Consider the following 21,528-nt stretch of genomic DNA (forward strand, 5'->3'; position numbering starts at 1 on the left):
TAAACTGGAATTTAGTTTAGAAGAGGCATCCTTTCAATTAAAATTTCTCAAAAGCATCAGTTTCATCCCTTATTAGCCTGTGCAGACTGCACAGGCTAACCTCGGAGGACACTTTGTACACCCAGATAAAGCCCATTTTTCCCACTACGTGGCTCTATTGTGCCATGGTGAGATACAGGCTACCTGTTGGTGCGTCTGCTGCAGACGATGATGTGGCTCTACTTCTCTGATCAGAGGACATTGGATCACCTTCACACAGAGCAAACACAGACACGATTATTGTGTACGTAAGATGTATGGGATTTTGTTGGTTGATGATGTACAAGTGTAGTTTGAAAGATTGCAACTGCAAGCTGCTGGACCCTCCACGTATTGGCTGTACATTTATGTACACATATGCTCAAAGTATGCACAAAAACTATTGCATGATTGGGATGGCTTGTTTTCTTCATTTCATAGTCTAAATGTGTTTTGTAGACTATTTTAAGTTTTAGTTTATGGTCAGAATTTTGTTGTCTCTGGCAAACAAGACTAATTTACTCTTAGAGAAAAATAAAGTGGGGACAATGTAAGAGTTCCAGGTGGAAATGCCCATCTAAAGACTCCACCAATCCAACTCTAAGACGCCAAGAAGGAAGTTAACCCAGGCAGCCTCACTGTAAAGCTCTGTTCGCCAAAGAGCCATGGGGTTTGTTTGCTTAAGACTTTAAACTGAACAAGATGTGTTTGTGAAACACAATGTCCCCCTATATGATGTTTGACCTTGAAGGATGACCTTGACCTTGTGAAGGATGACCTTGACCTGTCACCACTCAAAATGTGCAGCTCCATGAGATACACATGCATGCCAAATATCAAGTTGCTATCTTCAATATTGCAAAAGTATTCATAAAATAAGCAATTTGGGCCACATATATTTGACCTCTGACCTTGAAGGATGACCTTGACCTTGACCTTTCACCACTCAAAATGTGCAGCTTCATGAGATACACATGCATGCAAAATATCAAGTTGCTATCTTCAATATTGCAAAAGTATTCATAAAATGAGCGATTTTGGCCACATATATTTGACCTCTGAACTTGAAGGATGACCTTGACCTTCCACCACTCAAAATGTGCAGCTTCATGAGATACACATGCATGCCAAATATGAAGTTGCTATATTCAATATAGCAAAAGTTATTGCAAAATGTTAAAGTTGGCGCAAACAGACCAACAGACCAAAGTACAGACCAACAGACCAACAGACAGGGCAAAAACAATATGTCCCCCACTACATAAAAAGAAATATCTTTAAAAAAGATATACGGCGTTGATTGTGGTTGGAGTTTATGAAAGGTAAAGAGTTCAATGAATGAGATCAAGGATAGCGAATGTCTTTTTCTGTGCAGTTCTTAGCTGCATCACACGCAGTAAGGAATGGTAGCGGAGTTTTTGCGGCTTATTTTACATTATTACATATTGCTGGTCATAAACCTATAGATACAAAACAGAAAACCAAAAAAATAATGGAAGTAAAATTAAAACATATGAGTCAACTGGCCACACACGAAGTATCCATACATATTAACAAATATTTATACACGCGTTCTTCGAACAAACCTGTTTTCGTGGTGTGTCGGGCATTGCTATTTGATTCGAGTATTAACAGTATCGAGAATCATCGAGCTCATGCGTAATACAATTGTCAATATGGTGGAATAATTCTTGTTAAATTAATTAAAAATAATATTTATCATGGTATTGTTAAAAACACATTAAGAATCTATTATTGACATACCATAATTATATCGCTGGATATCTTCATTTAACATCTTTCTGGTCTAAAGAAAATTCCAGTTCACCTAGTTCACGCTATAGCGTCTTTATTATATAACAATTATTCCACTGGCCGCGAACTCCGGTCAGCACATAAGGTAGTCGTGAAGACACAGCGATGACCTGTATATAAACTCTGACATTCACACACACTAACCGCGAACTGACAAAGGTGTAGAATCTATGCACAAATTGTATTGATGTGAAGAGTTGAGTGTAAAACTGTTCTATCATGTCTTTTCATAAGAGATAAAATTGTTTCATGCTAAACATGCAGTAAAACAGTGTTAGAAAGACGTGGCCATGTTTCCAATGTTCTGGTGGTATTCTCAAATCAGCCAATGGACTAAATGAAGTGTATTCATTTGTGGATAGCCGAGGGCATTTTTATGAATGTAACCTAAAGGTCACCTAAGGTCAAAAGTGACGTTAAACAGCTACGCCGAAAAAAAGCTAATTGATAAATGTATCAGTTTGGTTTCTTGTATGAAATTTACATTTATTAGGCTTCTTTCTCATGGTTAACAGTCAACAATGAGCCTCACATGGCTATAATGATACAAGCTTAAGCTTTTACTTTTAAAGCCACTCCTGGCCCATGTGTATGTTTGTGTGTGTATTTCTTAAAGCCACTCCTGGCCTATGTGTATGTTTGTGTGTGTATTTCTTAAAGCCACTCCTGGCCCATGTGTTTGTTTGTGTGTGTATTTCTTAAAGCCACTCCTGGCCCATGTGTATGTTTGTGTGTGTATTTCTTAAAGCCACTCCTGTCCCATGTGTATGTTTGTGTGTGTATTTCTTAAAGCCACTCCTGGCCCATGTGTATGTTTGTGTGTGTATTTCTTAAAGCCACTCCTGGCCCATGTGTATGTTTGTGTGTGTATTTCTTAAAGCCACTCCTGGCCTATGTGTATGTTTGTGTGTGTAATTCTTAAAGCCACTCCTGGCCCATGTGTATGTTTGTGTGTGTATTTCTTAAAGCCACTTCTGGCCCATGTGCATGTTTGTGTGTGTATTTCTTAAAGCCACTCCTGGCCCATGTGTATGTTTGTGTGTGTATTTCTTAAAGCCACTCCTGGCCACGTGTATGTTTGTGTGTGTATTTCTTAAAGCCACTCCTGGCCCATGTGTATGTTTGTGTGTGTATTTCTTAAAGCCACTCCTGGCCCATCTGTATGTTTGTGTGTCTATTTCTTAAAGCCACTCCTGGCCCATGTGTATGTTTGTGTGTGTATTTCTTAAAGCCACTCCTGGCCCATCTGTATGTTGTGTATTTCTTAAAGCCACTCCTGGCCCATGTGTATGTTTGTGTGTGTATTTTTAAAAGCCACTCCTGGCCTATGTGTATGTTTGTGTGTGTATTTCTTAAAGCCACTCCTGGCCCATGTGTATGTTTGTGTGTGTATTTCTTAAAGCCACTCCTGGCCCATGTGTATGTTTGTGTGTGTATTTCTTAAAGCCACTCCTGGCCCATGTGTATGTTTGTGTGTGTATTTCTTAAAGCCACTCCTGGCCACGTGTATGTTTGTGTGTGTATTTCTTAAAGCCACTCCTGGTCCATGTGTATGTTTGTGTGTGTATTTCTTAAAGCCACTCCTGTCCCATGTGTATGCTTGTGTGTGTATTTCTTAAAGCCACTCCTGGCCCATGTGTATGTTTGTGTGTGTATTTCTTAAAGCCACTCCTGGCCCATCTGTATGTTGTGTATTTCTTAAAGCCACTCCTGGCCCATGTGTATGTTTGTGTGTGTATTTTTTAAAGCCACTCCTGGCCCATGTGTATGTTTGTGTATGTATTTCTTAAAGCCACTCCTGGCCCATGTGTATGTTTGTGTGTGTATTTCTTAAAGCCACTCCTGGCCCATGTGTATGTTTGTGTGTGTATTTCTTAAAGCCACTCCTGGCCCATGTGTATGTTTGTGTGTGTATTTCTTAAAGCCACTCCTGGCCCATGTGTATGTTTGTGTGTGTATTTCTTAAAGCCACTCCTGGCCCATGTGTATGTTTGTGTGTGTGTATTTCTTAAAGCCACTCCTGGCCCATGTGTATGTTTGTGTGTGTATTTCTTAAAGCCACTCCTGGCCCATGTGTATGTTTGTGTGTGTTTATTTCTTAAAGCCACTCCTGGCCCATGTGTATGTTTGTGTGTGTATTTCTTAAAGCCACTCCTGGCCCATGTGTATGTTTGTGTGTGTATTTCTTAAAGCCACTCCTGGCCCATGTGTATGTTTGTTTGTGTATTTCTTAAAGCTACTCCTGGCCCATGTGTATGTTTGTGTGTGTATTTCTTAAAGCCACTCCTGGCCCATGTGTATGTTTGTTTGTGTATTTCTTAAAGCCACTCCTGGCCCATGTGTATGTTTGTGTGTGTATTTCTTAAAGCCACTCCTGGCCCATCTGTATGTTGTGTATTTCTTAAAGCCACTACTGGCCCATGTGTATGTTTGTGTGTGTATTTCTTAAAGCCACTCCTGTCCCATGTGTATGTTTGTGTGTGTATTTCGTAAAGCCACTCCTGGCCCATCTGTATGTTTGTGTGTGTATTTCTTAAAGCCACTCCTGGCCCATGTATATGCTTGTGTGTGTATTTCTTAAAGCCACTCCTGGCCCATCTGTATGTTGTGTATTTCTTAAATCCACTCCTGGCCCATGTGTATGTTTGTGTGTGTATTTCTTAAAGCCACTCCTGGCCCATGTGTGTGTTTGTGTGTGTATTTCTTAAAGCCACTCCTGGCTCATGTGTATGTTTGTGTGTGTATTTCTTAAAGCCACTTCTGGCCCATGTGTATGTTTGTGTGTGTATTTCTTAAAGCCACTCCTGGCCCATGTGTATGTTTGTGTGTGTATTTCTTAAAGCCACTCCTTGCCCATGTGTATGTTTGTGTGTGTATTTCTTAAAGCCACTCCTGGCCCATGTGTATGTTTGTGTGTGTATTTCGTAAAGCCACTCCTGGCCCATGTGCATGTTTGTGTGTGTATTTCTTAAAGCCACTCCTGGCCCATGTGCATGTTTGTGTGTGTATTTCTCACTCCTGGCCCATGTGTATGTTTGTGTGTGTATTTCTTAAAGCCACTCCTGGCCCATGTGTATGTTTGTGTGTGTATTTCTTAAAGCCACTTATGGCCCATGTGTATGTTTGTGTGTGTATTTCTTAAAGCCACTCCTGGCCCATGTGTATGTTTGTGTGTGTATTTCGTAAAGCCACTCCTGGCCCATGTGTATGTTTGTGTGTGTATTTCTTAAAGCCACTCCTGGCCCATGTGTATGTTTGTGCGTGTATTTCTTAAAGCCACTCCTGGCCCATGTGTATGTTTGTGTGTGTGTTTCTGAGGAAACAAAACAACATCATTTGGCAACCCAGTGTTTATTTGGAATTAAATGAAGTACGGTGCATTTGTCCAATGAAATCATGGAAAATTTCTTTTTCAGTCCTATGTTTTAACAGAAAGAAATCTACATTTACAGAGAACAATCATATGAAGGAAGACTGGTAACAATTTGTATACAGAACACAGGCAGATGAAAGAAGACTGGTAACACTTTGTGCACAGAGAACAGTCAGATGAAGGAAGACTGGTAACACTTTGTGCACAGAGAACAGTCAGATGAAGGAAGACTGGTAACACTTTGTAGACAGAGAACAGGCAGATGAAGGAAGACTTGTTACACTTTGTACACAGAGAACAGGCAGATGAAAGAAGACTGGTAACACTTTGTAGACAGAGAACAGTCAGATGAATGAAGACTGGTAACACTTTGTACACAGAGAACAGTCAGATGAAGGAAGACTGGTAACACTTTGTGCACAGAGAACAGTCAGATGAAGGAAGACTGGTTACACTTTGTAGACAGAGAACAGGCAGATGAAGGAAGACTTGTTACACTTTGTACACAGAGAACAGGCAGATGAAAGAAGACTGGTAACACTTTGTAGACAGAGAACAGTCAGATGAATGAAGACTGGTAACACTTTGTACACAGAGAACAGTCAGATGAATGAAGACTGGTAACACTTTGTGCACAGAGAACAGTCAGATGAAGGAAGACTGGTTACACTTTGTACACAGAGAACAGTCAGATGAAGGAAGACTGGTAACACTTTGTACACAGAGAACAGTCAGATGAAGGAAGACTGGTAACACTTTGTACACAGAGAAAAGTCAGATGAAGGAAGACTGGTAACACTTTGTACACAGAGAACAGTCAGATGAAGGAAGACTGGTTACACTTTGTACACAGAGAACAGGCAGATGAAAGAAGACTGGTAACACTTTGTGCACAGAGAACAGTCAGATGAAGGAAGACTGGTAACACTTTGTACACAGAGAACAGGCAGATGAAGGAAGACTGGTAACACTTTGTACACAGAGAACAGTCAGATGAAGGAAGACTGGTAACACTTTGTGCACAGAGAACAGTCAGATGAAGGAAGACGGGTAACACTTTGTACACAGAGAACAGTCAGATGAAGGAAGACTGGTAACACTTTGTACACAGAGAACAGTCAGATGAAGGAAGACTGGTAACACTTTGTGCACAGAGAACAGTCAGATGAAGGAAGACTGGTTTCACTTTGTGCACAGAGAACAGTCAGATGAAGGAAGACTGGTAACACTTTGTAGACAGAGAACAGTCAGATGAAGGAAGACTGGTAACACTTTGTGCACAGAGAACAGTCAGATGAAGGAAGACTGGTAACACTTTGTGCACAGAGAACAGTCAGATGAAGGAAGACTGGTAACACTCTGTACACAGAGAACAGTCAGATGAAGGAAGACTGGTAACACTTTGTACACAGAGAACAGTCAGATGAAGGAAGACTGGTAACACTTTGTGCACAGAGAACAGTCAGATGAAGGAAGACTGGTAACACTTTGTGCACAGAGAACAGGCAGATGAATGAAGACTGGTAACACTTTGTAGACAGAGAACAGTCAGATGAAGGAAGACTGGTTACACTTTGTACACAGAGAACAGGCAGATGAAGGAAGACTGGTAACACTTTGTACACGTAACTGCAAAGCTTGTTCAGAGAATGTCAGTAAATGCTTAGTATTTTAAACAAAAGGACTTAAAACTTCAATTTTAAATACCTTTAAGATAATAATTCCTAAATTTCTACCAATGATGTAGCTAATGGACTCAAAAGCAACCTTATTACATTTGATGATGAAGCCTTATGGCTGTCATTGGTGCTGCAGTCTTTAGCGCAAATACAAATCTTTAAGGCTATTTTTAACAAAACATTTATGAAATCACGAAAATACAGAACAGGAAAAAGAACCCAAACAACATTCTCTAAACAAGCAGTTGCGAGCACAATGCTGGCCTTTATCATGACAGGGGTGACAATTGTCCTACCTCGTACAGAGGTCATCGATGTTTGAATAGTCCTTAGAGATAGATCACTCTCTATTGAAGCTCCGTCTTATTGTGAGCAGAACAAAATAACATAATACTTGTATATACTAATCAAAGCAATGTAAATACCTATATTTTGTCCAGTTGTGCCTTAATTCATGTATATAAAAGTTGTTTACCATAAATGTGAAAAAAACAAAAACATTTAAGACATTTCTCCCCATTATTACCTTATGACATTTGACATAACAAATATCACTTTTTATCATTTATCAACATAGAATTACAAACTTAAAGAAAACCTACACAAAATATTACTTTTATACACAAGAGATGTTTTAATGACATGTATTCCCCTTACATTTAGCAAAGTCTCAGCATATGAGTTTGAATATTAAATGCTACTGTACTAAACTTTGACCTGTTAATATGCAAATCAATAGGGGTCTCTCTTCCTTAATTACTAACAGCATAATAATTTATATGATCCTAGGTTAAAGCATTCTATAAATATGGAGAAGAAAAGGATTTTATGTAACAAGCCCCTGCAATCTTGACTTTTGACCTGTTGAACTAAAAATCATTATGCAGTTTCCTCTAATCACAAGAAATGATCATAACACTTTGTGCAATCGTAGGTCAAAGCATTCTCTATACATGTCAAAGAAACAAAATGGTCTACATTCAATGTTACAATCCCTGCTTGAACTTGACCTTTATCTATGACCTGTTGACCTAAAAATCTTCAGGTGTTTTCCTTTCTTCCCAATTCCCCACATACCAATAAGCATTCTCAAGATAGCAACCAGAAACAATTGTTTTGTTACAATCCCGTTTGAACTTGACCTTTAACCAGTCAGCCTTAAAATTGATAGATGTCTTTCTTTCTACAAAGTAGCTGCCATACCATTTAACATGATTGTAGGTAAATGTGCCCTCTCCATATCATGCAACAACAAAATGGTCAATATTTCATGTTCCAAACTTCTGTGACCTTGACCTATGATCTGTTGATTACAAAATCGATAGGCTTCTTTCATTAATTCAAACAAACCATCAAACTCATTTGATCCTACGTTAAAGAGTTCTCTAGACATTAACAGGAACAAAATGGTCTACAGACCCACTAATAAACTGACAGACATGTACAAGCCCAAAGTACTTTGAATGTTTCTTGAATGTTTCTTGACAGAAAGGCATACCTTAACAAATTAATTTCAAAACTATAATAAAAGTTATATGAACCTACTATTGAACATTTCTCATGTCATGCAAACATATTAATTGGTATATACAAACCTCAAAATGTTTCACAAACTTCTAGGAAATACACTCTAAATGACATGCAAATACTCAGTGATGAAGGGAAACTATGAATTAGATAACTTGTTGCTGACATAATTAAATCTTTAAAATCTAGAAATTTCTTACTGCCAAACAACTGTAAATATACCTGTGTCAAACATTCCTTCTTATAAGTATAGTTTACATGGAGAATCATTGATATTACTAAAAAAAGTCCATCATACACTTACAATAATAAGGGCCATTTAAAGATTTTAGATGAAAACAAGAGCTGTCAGAGGACAGCGCGCTCGACCATTCAAGTGCTTGACAGTATATCGTAAGCCATCATGGGAAAATTGTTCATCTTCAATAATTTATTAGACAATCTTTCAAAAATAAAAAAAGGAAAAAAAAATAGTTTTTTTTTTTTGGGGGGGGGAGGGGGGGGTGAGAGGGGGGTATAATGTGGGGTGTGGTAATTTATTAACTAATGTTTAAAAAAAAAATTGGGGGGGGGTAGGGGGGGTGAGAGGGGGGGGGGGGTAAAATGTGGGGTGGGGTAATTTATAAGATGATGTTAAAAAAAATGGGGCGGGGGTTGGGGGGAAGGGATTCTGGGTAGGGGAGTGGGGTATTGTTGGTGGAATCCATTGTGGTATTCAGGTAAGTGTTGTTTTGTCAAATTAATAATAAAATGTGATTATAAATAAAGAAGTTATGGCAATTTAAGCAAAATATTCAATAATGTAAGTTTAAAGGGGCCATAATTATGTCAAAATGCTTGATTCAGTGGGTTGCTCTTGTTTATAAGTTGGGGTCATGTTTGTAAACAAGTATGCAACATATAAATGCAAAATGTCAAAGGATATAGGAAATATTTGGGGTAGTACGCAAACTTTAACATAGATTTATCAATAATATGCATATTCTTAGTATAAAAGGGGCAATAATTAAGACAAAATGCTTGATAGAGTTGTCTGCTCTTGTTTATAGGTTGGGGTGATGTTGGTAAACAAGTATGCAAAATATGAAAGCAATATGTCAAGGGACATAGAAAATAGTTGGGGCAGTACGACGCAAACCTTCACATTTGCTGCATATTATAAGTGGAAAAGGGGCCATAATTATGACAAAATGCTTGATAGAGTTGTCTGCTATTGTTTATAGGTTGGGGTCATGTTGGTAAACAAGTATGCAAAATATGAAAGCAATATGTCAAGGGACAAAGAAAATATTTGGGGTAGTACGAAAACTTTAACATTTGCATGCTAACGCAGACGCTCACGCAGATGCCGGGGTGAGTAGGATAGCTCCACTATATATATTTCATATATAATAGTTGAGCTAAAAATCATTGATACTGCAAAGCAATTAAAACAATTTTTTGTCCGATAATGCCAATCACATTTATTACCTATAACAATAAGTCTTCATTTCAGCAGGACAGTCCTGTTTGGGCAATTTGTCCCATATGTCCTGACATTGTTTACAAACCATGCTTGTTCGATAATTTACTGCAGACGTTGAAATGCAAGCTTCGTTATCCCCAAACTAACTATTAATAATCCTGTTTTAGACTGCTAATAAAAAAAACTCACTAAACAAACTTGTTCTTAACACCTTATCAGGGATAAAGATCTTTTGATTTGTCCCCCCTTTCATGCTACACTGTATGACCTCAGAAAAAATGTCCTTAGTTTGGCCAGAAAAAAGGCATATAGTATTAAAACCGATTGTGTTGAAGTTAATCTTTTGTCATGTAACACTGTCATATTTAGAGACTCATGGTACATATATCCTCATTCCCTGCTTTTGCGCTAAAGGCATTACAAATAGACCATAGATATGACTTTTTTCATGAAGATGAAGTAATAAATTAAACAAGATTATTGCCAAGCAATAAAAGTCCCCTACCGGTGAAACTCCACCATTTTCAGCAATATTTCTACTCTATTTGGTGCCATAGCCACCAGAATTCTTGACGTAGGAACACAATGAAATGACATGCATAATCTCCATATTGCCATCTATACATGTTTCAAGTTTTAGGAAAAAATATGAAGAACTTTTAAAGTTATCGCAGGATCCACCATTTTTAGCAATATTTCAAGTCTATTTGTTGCCATAGCAATCAGAATTCTTGACGTAGGAACAAAATGAATTGACGTGCATAATCTCCATATTGCCATCTATCCATGTTTCAAGTTTCATGACAAAAAATGAAGAGCTTTTAAAGTTATCGCAGGATCCAGAAAAGTGTGACAGACTGACAGACTCACAGACACACAGAGCACAAACCATAAGTCCAATCCGGTTTCACCGGTAGGGGACCAAAAAACAAACTGAAAGCTTAAAATTATCAGAATCACATCAGCTACACACTAGGTAAGTGGTTGTTAAAATCATCCAAAAATGAGATATATGCAACTCAACTAAGTAACTGATGAATGATCAATTAAAAAACTAGTTATATAACACAACAGCGGAACTTTGTAATACAGCCAAGAACAAAACAACACACTGGGGTCATGAGAGTCTATAGAGGACAACTCTAGCAGTTCTACAACACCTCCATGATCCCTTAAGGATTGTTCATATACAATTTTTTACAGTATAACGGCTATATTCTGCAGTTGAAGTAATAAAAACAGTGTCTAATTTATTTGGGTTAAGTATATTTTTTTCACTGTAAGAACAAGTATCATTATGTTAAAAATCTTTTGTAAAACTTTTGAAAGGATTTTGAAAACAAAAAGTAAAGCGCTGGTGAACAAAGAACACTTCATTATGGGGAAAATGGGGCTTAATGAATGTGCGTAAATTGTCATCCTATCATAGCCTGGACACTGGCTTAACAGGGACAACACTTTCTTCCTAGACTGGATTTTTTATTACAAGAGACTCCTTAAATGTTAAATTAAATAAAAGCAGAAAGTGTCGTGCCTGATGAGCCTGTGCAGACTGCACAGGCTAATCTTGGACAACGCTTTACCCGCATGCATAAAGCCTGTTTTCGCAGAGGGAGGCTCAATGGAAGTGCATTTCTGACTCAGAACTTTATCTGAACAATACTTAGGGACCATGTGTTCAAGAAAGCCACCTTTGGACTGCATTCCTGGAGGCTGTAGGTAATTAGAGCCCTCGCGTAGAGAGCTTGACGCCCTATCTGCACTCAGAGAGCGCTTTTTGGAGCGGGAAAAACGTTTCTTTATCCTTGCCGCAAAGGATTTCCTCTCTGGAACCCCACACAATGTAAATATATATATATTTATATAGTGCACTCTCTTAAGCTCTATATATGAGTATGTGTGTCCGTTTGTGTGTCGTGCAAAATATTGTGTATCACTTTGTGTGTCGTGTGTCGCCCTTGATGAAAGAAGGGCGAGATTATAGATGGCAAAAAATGGATTCCGTAATATTCACATGACATTTCAAACTATCAAAAACATGGCCAGCTATAAATCAAGTCATTGAAGAGTTTATATAACACAGCTTTTTGAAAGTTGAACTTTGAACAGCTCCAGAAAAGGTCACCTGTTGAAGCATCACATTATAGATGATTTCAATGAGATAAAGGTTACAAAACACTATAATATTGATACGGTTGTCTCTGCTTCACCCCTAATGTGTGACCCCTAATGTGTGACCCTTAATGTAAAGTCATAAGATAAAGACACTGGAAAATAAAGCAGCAGTAGACAGAGATAATTTCAATGAGAACAAACCCAACAAAAAGAGGATATAACAATGGGGATGGTGAAGCTATCCATGACTATACTTGTGAAATTGATTTGTACCTGCCAAATGATATAAAATAGAAATTATCTCCCTTTAAAGCTTGTAACTTCCCTTAGATTTTGTTTTTTTGACCTTTGACCTTTAAGGATGAACTTGACCCTTCACCACTCAAAATGTGCAGCTTCATGAGATACACATGCATGCCAAATATCAAGTTGCTATGTTCAATATTGCAAAAGTTATGGCCAATGTTAAAGTTTTCGGACGGACAATCAGACGATAGACAGTTCAAATGCTATATGCCACCCTACTGGGGGCATAATAAACTAGAAATGGCGCAGCAGAGGCAGACGCGTATCCCCACGCTGCATGTTTGACCCAGGGGCGCCCGTTGGTTGGTAATGGGTCCATGCATAGTTGAGATTGACCGTATTGTCATAAGAGAAGTTCAGTGTCAATTAGAAATGAATCGGTGTAGAAATGAAGAAATAAAAGTAAAAGATTATTTTGGGTGGGCGTGGCCTATGTGGGCGGGCGCACCAGGGTTGGTAATGGCGTCATGCATAGTTGAGATTGACTGTATTGTCATAAAAGAGGTTCAGTAACAATTTGAAGTGAATCGGTTTAAAATGAAGATATTATAGTTAAAGGCAATTTTGGGTGGGCGTGGCTTTTGTGGGCAGGGCGCCCTAGGGTTGGTAACGGGGCCATGCATAGATGAAATTAACTGTATTGTCATAAGAGAGGTTCAGTATCAATTTGAAGTGAATCGGTGTAGAAATGAAGAAATTATAGTAAAAGGCAATTTTGGGTGGGCGTGGCCTATGTGGGTGTGGCCTATTATGGGCGGGGCGCCCCAGGGTTGGTAATGGGGCCATACATAGTTGAGATTGACCGTATTGTCAAAAGAGAAGTTCAGTGTCAATTAGAAATGAATCGGTGTAGAAATGAAGAAATTATAGTAAAAGACAATTTTGGGTGGGTGTGGCCTATTATGGGCGGGGCGCCCCAGGGTTGATTAAGGGGCCATACATAGTTGAGATTGACCGTATTGTCATAAGAGATGTTCAGTATCAATTTGAAGTAAATCGTTGTAGAAATGAAGAAATTATAGTAAAAGGCAATTTTGGGTGGGCGTGGCCTATGTGGACGGGGCGCCCCAGGGTTGGTAATGGCGCCATGCATAGTTGAGATTGACCGTATTGTCATAAGAGCAGTTCAGTATCAATTTGAAGTGAATCGGTGTAGAAATGAAGAAATTATAGTAAAAGGCTATTTTGAGTGGGCGTGGCCTATGTGGGCGGGGCGCCCCAGAGTTGGTAATGGGGCCATGCATAGTTGAGATTAACTGTATTGTCATAAGAGAGGTTCAGTCGAAATTTCAAGTGAATCGGTGTAGAAATTAAGAAATTATAGTAAAAGGCAATTTTGGGTGGGCGTGACCTATGCGGCCGGGGCGCCCCAGGGTTGGTAATGGGGCCATGCATAGTTGAGATTGACCTTAGTGTCATAAGAGAGGCTCAGTATCAATTTGAAGTAAATCGGTGCAGAAATGAAGAAGTTCATGTAAAATAACAAAAAAATGAGTGAAAATCTCTGACCCGGTCCCGCCCCAACCCCCATAACTTTTGACCCAGGGGTCAGATCAAAATTTTGTCACTGTCACCGACACACATATAGCTACCATGTATGTAAGTTTCAAGGTTCTAGTGCTAATAGTGTAGGAGGAGCAGGTGGCCAGGACAGACGGACGGACAAACGCACATCAATACAGTATCCCCACTTTTTCTCCAAAAAACGTGGGGATAAATACCGGAATGGGTCTTCATGTGTTTTATAAATGAACTGTACTACAAAAAATATAATCTTTTAACAATTTTTATTTTGAACAAGAGATGTGTTTGTCAGAAACACAATGCCCCCTATTGCGCCGCTTTGAAATAAAATTTCAATATATCACTTGGCAGGTTTAGAAATTATCTCCCTTTTATAGCTTATTACTTCCCTTGGTATGTACTTTTTGACTTTTGACCGTGAAGGATGACATTGACCTTAAAATTTGTTTCAGATTATATCCTTTAAAAAAAATATTACTTCCCTTGTGACAATGATCTGTACCTGTCAAATGATATAAAATAGAAATTATCTCCCTTTAAAGCTTGTTACTTCCCTTGGATTTTGTTTTTTGACTTTTGACCTTGAAGGATGACCTTGACCTTTCAACACTCAAAATGTGCAGCTTTATGAGATTCACATGCATGCCAAATATCAAGTTGCTATCTTCAATATTGTAAAAGTTATGGCCAATGTTAAAGTTTTCGGACAGACGGACAGACTGACTGACACACTGACGGACAGTTTGACTGCTGTATGCCACCCTATCGGGGGCATAAAAATAATAATTATAATTATAATAATCCAGACCACTTTTTTGCAAACTGTAACAAATAACAGAAAAAAATATATCAAGGTAGTAATAACATGAAAGATGCATCCTCACCTTTGGCCTGTGGCGGGTAGGCGATTTCCGGTGATTCAGGGGACGACATGTTAGACAAGGTACTTCGATTACTCACTTCAGAAGGAGGACTTTCTGCCATCTTTAAGCAACAATAAATATTTGAAATATGTGTAATCTCTAACTAACAACTGAACATACAACAATGTGCATTATTTAGATAATCAAGATTAGTGAAATGTATCCTCATAATATATCATCAATTAAACAAATACATCATTTTAATTAAGATCAATACAAAAGTAATTGTTTTTAAGTCCATAATAATGTGTTAAAATTACAGTTTCAGTAATGCCTTAAAAAAAATGATCTAATTTATGAATAACTTTTAAAAACAGTTCTGTCACTCTAAATGATCAACTGTGTAAAATATGCAAAGCATTTGAAATAACTTTTTAATGAGTATATCCGTATGCTTAATAATAAAACAATCCTAACACATTTTCAAGATGTATCATCTATTTTATGTACTCTGCAAGTTTAGACCAAACCAAATGTTGCCATGGAAATGAATTGAAGACAAAGCATGAGCTTTCTTGGTGGCAGTATACAATCATGATTTATCATACCACAATGTTGATATCCACCTGATACAAGAGTGCCTATATATTTTTTGTATTAGGTTAGTAGGTGTTTATATATCGCAATTTTGCAAGCTACGTCATTTTATTCAAAAATCAAGTCAACGATATTTCTTTCAGTTTTACCAGGATGTAAAGAATTTAGGCACAAAAAGGAACATAACCAGCAAAGTTATGGATATCTAGCACAAATGCTGAAGATGCCATGATAAACGCACCAAACAACGAACAACATAATCATTCTAAAAATGCAGAATTGTAGTAATTATATTTTAAAGTTTGTTAAAAAATGGGGGCATAGAGGTAAACTGAACAGTCTTTTTTTGTTGTTGCCCAGCCTGATATATTACAAAACCACGTGGATAATCAGGCCTGATGCAGTCTTAAACAGTATTCCTGGATTATACAGTACTAGATAATCTATAGACTTAAACAAATGATGCATCAAAATGTGCTTTAAAATCTGTTTTGAAAAGTCTATACACTACATACAGTAACTGTCCATACCAAGCTCACTCTCCGCACGCTCCTTATTGAATCATTTTTGCATACTTCACATGAGGTTTATTCAAGTTCATGCTTAAGCCCTAAATTAGCATGTGCTAAATGAACCATCATTCAAATAACATAGAATATGCAAATATAATGCAAAATATCAGTGATCTTGAAACAGACACTGTGTTTTTATTCTTTTGTATTAAGACATCTACAAATTGGCAAAATTATTATTGTATGCCTATCTTTGTTTTCTGAAACTTTAAAAAAAAACTAAAAAAACCTTATAACTTGTTTTTTTTTCAACAAATTTATAAAAGATAGCTCAACTTGTAAGCTAAAATAACACAAACAAATGGCCATAATTCTGCCAAAACTGGTTGCACCCAAAATTCTCTCCTTTGCAATACTGTACACATTAACTGTTTTCCTATTTTTAGTCAGTAGGTAGAATTAACAGGACATAATCCAGAAGAGCTTTATCCGATTGGCTGGTATCAAACTTGGTGAAGATAAAATGCCCAAAAACAAATACCACCAAGTTTCATGATGATCTCATGTACACTATTGATTTTGAGGGTAAACAAGGTACATAAGGCTATTTTGTTATAATTCAAGGCACATTATCAAGATGTGCTCAATGTCTAAATGTTTCACTTGGCCTAAATTAAATGCCCGCCATAAACATTATTACCAAGTTTGGTGATGAACTAAATTAAATTATTTTAGTTATTGAAGGAATATGGTCTCCCAGCGCTGCCATGACAACCTGCCACCACAGCTGGGTCCATATTAGCCCTTTGTTTTATTAATTGGGGTATAACAAGAAAATAAGAAAATCATAACATGGTACCTTTATTTTTGGAATGGCTGGTTCCTAGATAAAAAAGATGCATACAATTTACAATCTGTAAGTAAAATGGCATGCAATGCATACAAGAAAAATCATTTTGCTACCCCAAAATTTCCTAAACTATGAACATCAACAATCAAAGTGTTGTTGTACATTTTATCCAATCACTTTATCCATATTTTCCTACGTTTTTTGACGCATTTGTAGTCCCACAGAAAGTTGAATCAAATGAAAGACCTTTCTAACTAGATTCAAATTTTAAAGGCTTCATTTTTTAACCCTTAGATACTGATGAGCAGCAAACAGCATAAAACTTGAACAGACTGCGAGTTACTCGCAGGCTGTGATGGTTTTATGCTGGTTGCAAAAGCCATTTTCACTTTGCTTCTTATGGGGGGAAAGGGTTAAATTGGGAAAGTTCACTGGATGGAAATTAATTCATAATTGCATGGGGGAAAGTTTAAATTAAAGCGTTTAAAGCTGTCAAAAATGCAGTAAAAGATCATTTACATTTTTTAATATACTAACAAGGATATTATCTTAACATTTGATTGGACATTCTGTCCTTAAATATGAAGTTGTCCTCTTACCCTTTTAACGCCAGTTATAATGAGTGTGGAGGTTCGGGTAGAAGGCTTTTTCGCAAGCTTTGAGCGTTCTTTCAACGCGCGAATTGCGGTCTCGGTCACTGACTCTACACCATTTATATGCACAACCTCTGCAAGCATATGAGAACACAAACATGCTTGGTAAACTCATGCCGGCTGACAACTAGGGAGGATAACTCTTATGAAAAAATGCACACAGGCATACATCGGGCCAAAGTTATATCGTACTGTGTTAAACATGAAATGAGCCTCGCTCTGTGATAAGGGGGTTAAATGCATGTGCGTAAAGTGTCGTCCCAGATTAGCCTGTGCAGTCGACACAGGCTAATCAGGGTCAACAATCTCTGTCTTTATGATATTTTTCGTTAAAAGAAAGTCACTTCTAAGCAAAAATCTAGTTTAGAAAGTGTCGTCCCTGATGAGCCTGTGTAAACTGCACAGGCTAATCTGGGATGACACTTTACACACATGCATTAAACCCCCATTTTACAGAGCACAGCTCAAATGTTTTCATTATTTGTTTTGTTGTTAAGGTTTAAAACATGCATATTGTGTATGAAAAAAAAATCATATATAACATTTGGATATGAAATTCTTAACCAGGTTGTCTTAGGTTTCACCTATTTTTTAGTGTACTTTAACATTTATATGTTTGAAAATAATGAGCTGATCTTAAAGATTAACACTTGTTCTTTGTGTGGTAAAATAGGCATTGAACTTTGCATAAATATGCATAACTGATAATACAGCAGTAACATTGTTATCTTCTTTGTTGTAACAAATTAAACCTTTTGAAAAAAGTACATTATAGAAATCTTAATCTATATACCTGTTGTAATACAGTTCAGAGGTCATATATCAGTATTAAAAATTCATTAAAAAAATTGTCTGGACGATATTTTTCCAGACTGTCAATTGATGTTTTTAGATGACAACGCCTTTCCAAGTTCTGAACAGATGCAGGCTACTAAGCTAGCAGTATCCTAGCTCAAAAGACTTGAGAACTGGTGAATTTGTAAAATGCTTTATTCATACATTTAAAGAGCATTATTACCTCACTTAATTTGCGGTAACACTCGCAATGTATCAACATTTAACAAACTTAATTCTGTGAACAATGAACTGTTACAAATATGCCATCAATGCAAATGAGCAAATAGATCCATGCTTGAAACAAAACTAAGGACAATGCTGTACACTCCAATGTAACTCTCCATTCACATAACATCCTCCTACCCTATGGGAAGTTAACACTATGCACAAACACTAACAGTCTACTCACAGGCTGGTAAATGGCTGAAATAGCATTTTAATTAATAAATTAATTAGTATATTAATTATATGTTTCAATTGAGAACAACCATACAGCTTGCTGTCCATGATATGCTAGAAATAAATGTCTTAGTTTGATGTGTTGGTTATTATGCTGTGTTTTGTTCAGTGGTTTTTATATAAACATTTGTAACATAACTATGCCCAACACATATTTTAAAAAGGCTTTACCCCTTTTTTACCACTTTCCCACTTAGATAAGTATTTTTACGCATTTGTTGTCCCTCAGAAAGTTACATTTAATTAAAGATCTTTCTTACTAAATTCTAGTTTTAAAGGCTACATTTCCAAACTTTGATACTGATGAGCAGCAAACCGCAGAAAACCTGAACAGACTGCAAGTTACTCGCAGGCTGTTCTGGTTTTATGGTGTATGCACATAGCCATTTTCACTTTGCTTCTGAGTGAGAAAGGATTAAAGAAATATTCTGCTGTTGTAAAAACAAAACAAGGGCTGTTTGAAAAACACGCATGCTCCCCAAATGGGCTGTCAGTTGTAGTGGCAGCTATTGTGTGAATACGTTTTTTGTCACTGTGACCTTGACCTTTGACCCAGTGACCTTAACATCAATAGAGGTCATCTGCCAGTCATGATCAATGTACCTATGAAGTTTCATCATCCTAGGCCTTAGCGTCCTTGAGTTATCATCTGGAAACCATTTTACTGTTTTGAGTCACTGTGACCTTGACCTTTGACCTAGTGACCTGAAAATCACTGGGGGTCATCTGCCAGTCATGATCAATGTATCTATGAAGCTTCATGATCCTAGGCCTAAGCATACTTGAGTTATCATCTGGAAACCATTTTACTGTTTCGAGTCACTGTGACCTTGACCTTTGACCTAGTGACCTGAAAATCAAAAGGGGTCATCTGTGAGTCATGATCAATGTACCTATGAAGTTTCATGATCCTAGTTAGACGTAAGCTTTCTTGAGTTATGATTCGGAAACCATTTTACTGTGTCAAGTAACCGTGACCTTGACCTTTGACCTTGTGACCTGAAAATCAATAGGGGTCATGCGAGTCATTATCAATGTACCTATGAAGTTTCATGATCCTAGGCATAAGCTTTTTTGAGTTATCATCCGGAAACCATTTTACTGTGTCCAGTCACCGTTCCTTGACCTTTGACCTATAACCTGAAAATCGATAGGTGTCATCTGCGAGTCATGATCACTTTACCTATGAAGTTTCATGATCCTAGGCGTAAGCATTCTTGAGTTATCATTCGGAAACCATTTTACTGGTTCGAGTCACTGTGACCTAAACCTGTGACCTAGTGACCTAAAAATCAATAGGGGTCATCTGCCAGTCATGATCAATGTACCTATGAATTTTCATGATCCTAGGCGTATGCGTTCTTGAGTAATCATCTGGAAACCATTTGACTGGTTCGAGTCACGGTGACCTTGACCTTTGACCTGAAAATCAATAGGGGTCATCTGCCAGTCATGATCAATGCACCTATGAGATTTCATGATCCTAGGCGTAAGCGTTCTTGAGTTATCATCCGGAAACCATTCGGTGGACGGACCGACAGACGGACCGACAGACGAACCGACAGACCGATATGTGCAAAACAATATACCCTTTCTTCTTCGAAGGGGGGCATAATAATGCTGTGACTGTGCATTACATAACATAACGAAGCAAAGCACCATTTCCCCATTCAATCTTAGTTATAAATTAAGGTATGGTCAGTTAAAGGTATTTTTTTCTTAATAACCTTTAACTCACCTGAGAGCCCAGGATCCTGATTGGTAGAACTGTAGTCAAACGTTCTCGTCTGGATGTAGCTTGGTGAACCTGCAAAACACACATACATAAACTGATAGACTTCATACAAACAAAAGTAAAATTAGAATCCTGCTAGAAAAACTGGGCTATATGCATGTGGGTAGTGTTGTCCCAGATTAGCCTGTGCAGTCCACACAGGAAAATAAGGCACGACACTTTCTGTCTAGACTGGATTTTCACTTAGAAAGGAACTGCTTTAAACCATACATACCATTAAAGCTGAAAGTGTTGTCCCTGATTAGCCTGTGTGGGCTGCGTGCTGCACAGGCTAATCTGGGATGACACTTGAGGCACATGCATTAAGCCCAGTTTTCCCAGACTGAGGCTCAACTGACCATTCTTTTTTTGCAATATCAATAAAAACACATCTCATGCATATATACGTATATATATATATGAAGTCTACACATTAATACATGTGAGAAATGATTTCAAACAATTAAAAGCAAGTACATACATGTTTATTTTTTCCCTAAAATAAAACAGAAAAAAAACTATAGTTTATGCACAAATAATGAAGAGTTTTAACCAGATGTGTTTTGTTTCTATCTTTACAATACTGCCAATTAGTTAATCTTGCGACATAGAAAGGAGAAACAAGTGGGAGGAGGATATCAGATTTACATAAAAAGTAAAAAGAAATAAAAGTGAGATTTATGCCTGGCTGTTGATTAAAATTTGATCATTTTTGTAAAAGTTTTCATGGGTATCATTTTTTCAAATTAAAAAGTGATATCAAAATGGCAATAAAATTTAATTCCAGAAAATAATTCCCACATTCCTAGGGAATAGAAAATATTGTACGAGATAGATCATAAGATTGATCGTTGTTATGTTTGTATGGTAAAAATAATCAGACAGTGTTGTTGAGCATGACATTTCCACAAAAAAATGTTGAATATTCTCATTGTATGGATTGCCCACATCAAATATTAGAATTTGTCCATTTGAATAAATATAAACATGTATTGTTAGGATTAAGCTGACAATAAATTGATATTGAAAGCATCTTAGACTTGTACCATTACATCTTTGGTGCACTAATGAATATATTGTAGTCATGTCTTTGGTGCACTAATGAATATATTGTAGTCATGTCTTTGGTGCACTAATGAATATATTGTAGTCATGTCTTTG

General features: G+C 37.4%; 1 protein-coding gene across 8 annotated transcripts in view; it reads right to left on the minus strand.

Moving 5' to 3' along the window:
- LOC127882171 (phospholipid transfer protein C2CD2L-like) overlaps positions 1–21,528 on the minus strand; it is an 86,169-nt gene that overhangs the window by 8,536 nt on the left and 56,105 nt on the right. For 2 of the 8 annotated variants that reach the window (XM_052430658.1, XM_052430663.1), the window contains exons 11-14: positions 20,332–20,400; positions 17,244–17,371; positions 16,654–16,677; positions 14,707–14,806 (exon numbers count right to left, since the gene is read on the minus strand). In XM_052430658.1, the coding sequence (XP_052286618.1) occupies positions 14,707–14,806; positions 16,654–16,677; positions 17,244–17,371; positions 20,332–20,400 (321 nt within the window). Of the gene's footprint in view, positions 1–139; positions 250–7,181; positions 7,248–11,568; positions 11,704–14,702; positions 14,807–16,653; positions 16,678–17,243; positions 17,372–18,543; positions 18,558–20,331; positions 20,401–21,528 lie in introns of those variants that run through there. The other 6 variants (XM_052430657.1, XM_052430656.1, XM_052430661.1 and 3 more) reach the window with 6 other exon arrangements.

This window comes from Dreissena polymorpha, chromosome 5 (assembly GCF_020536995.1).
Source record: "Dreissena polymorpha isolate Duluth1 chromosome 5, UMN_Dpol_1.0, whole genome shotgun sequence".
In the NCBI taxonomy this organism is placed as follows: Eukaryota; Metazoa; Mollusca; class Bivalvia; order Myida; family Dreissenidae; genus Dreissena; species Dreissena polymorpha.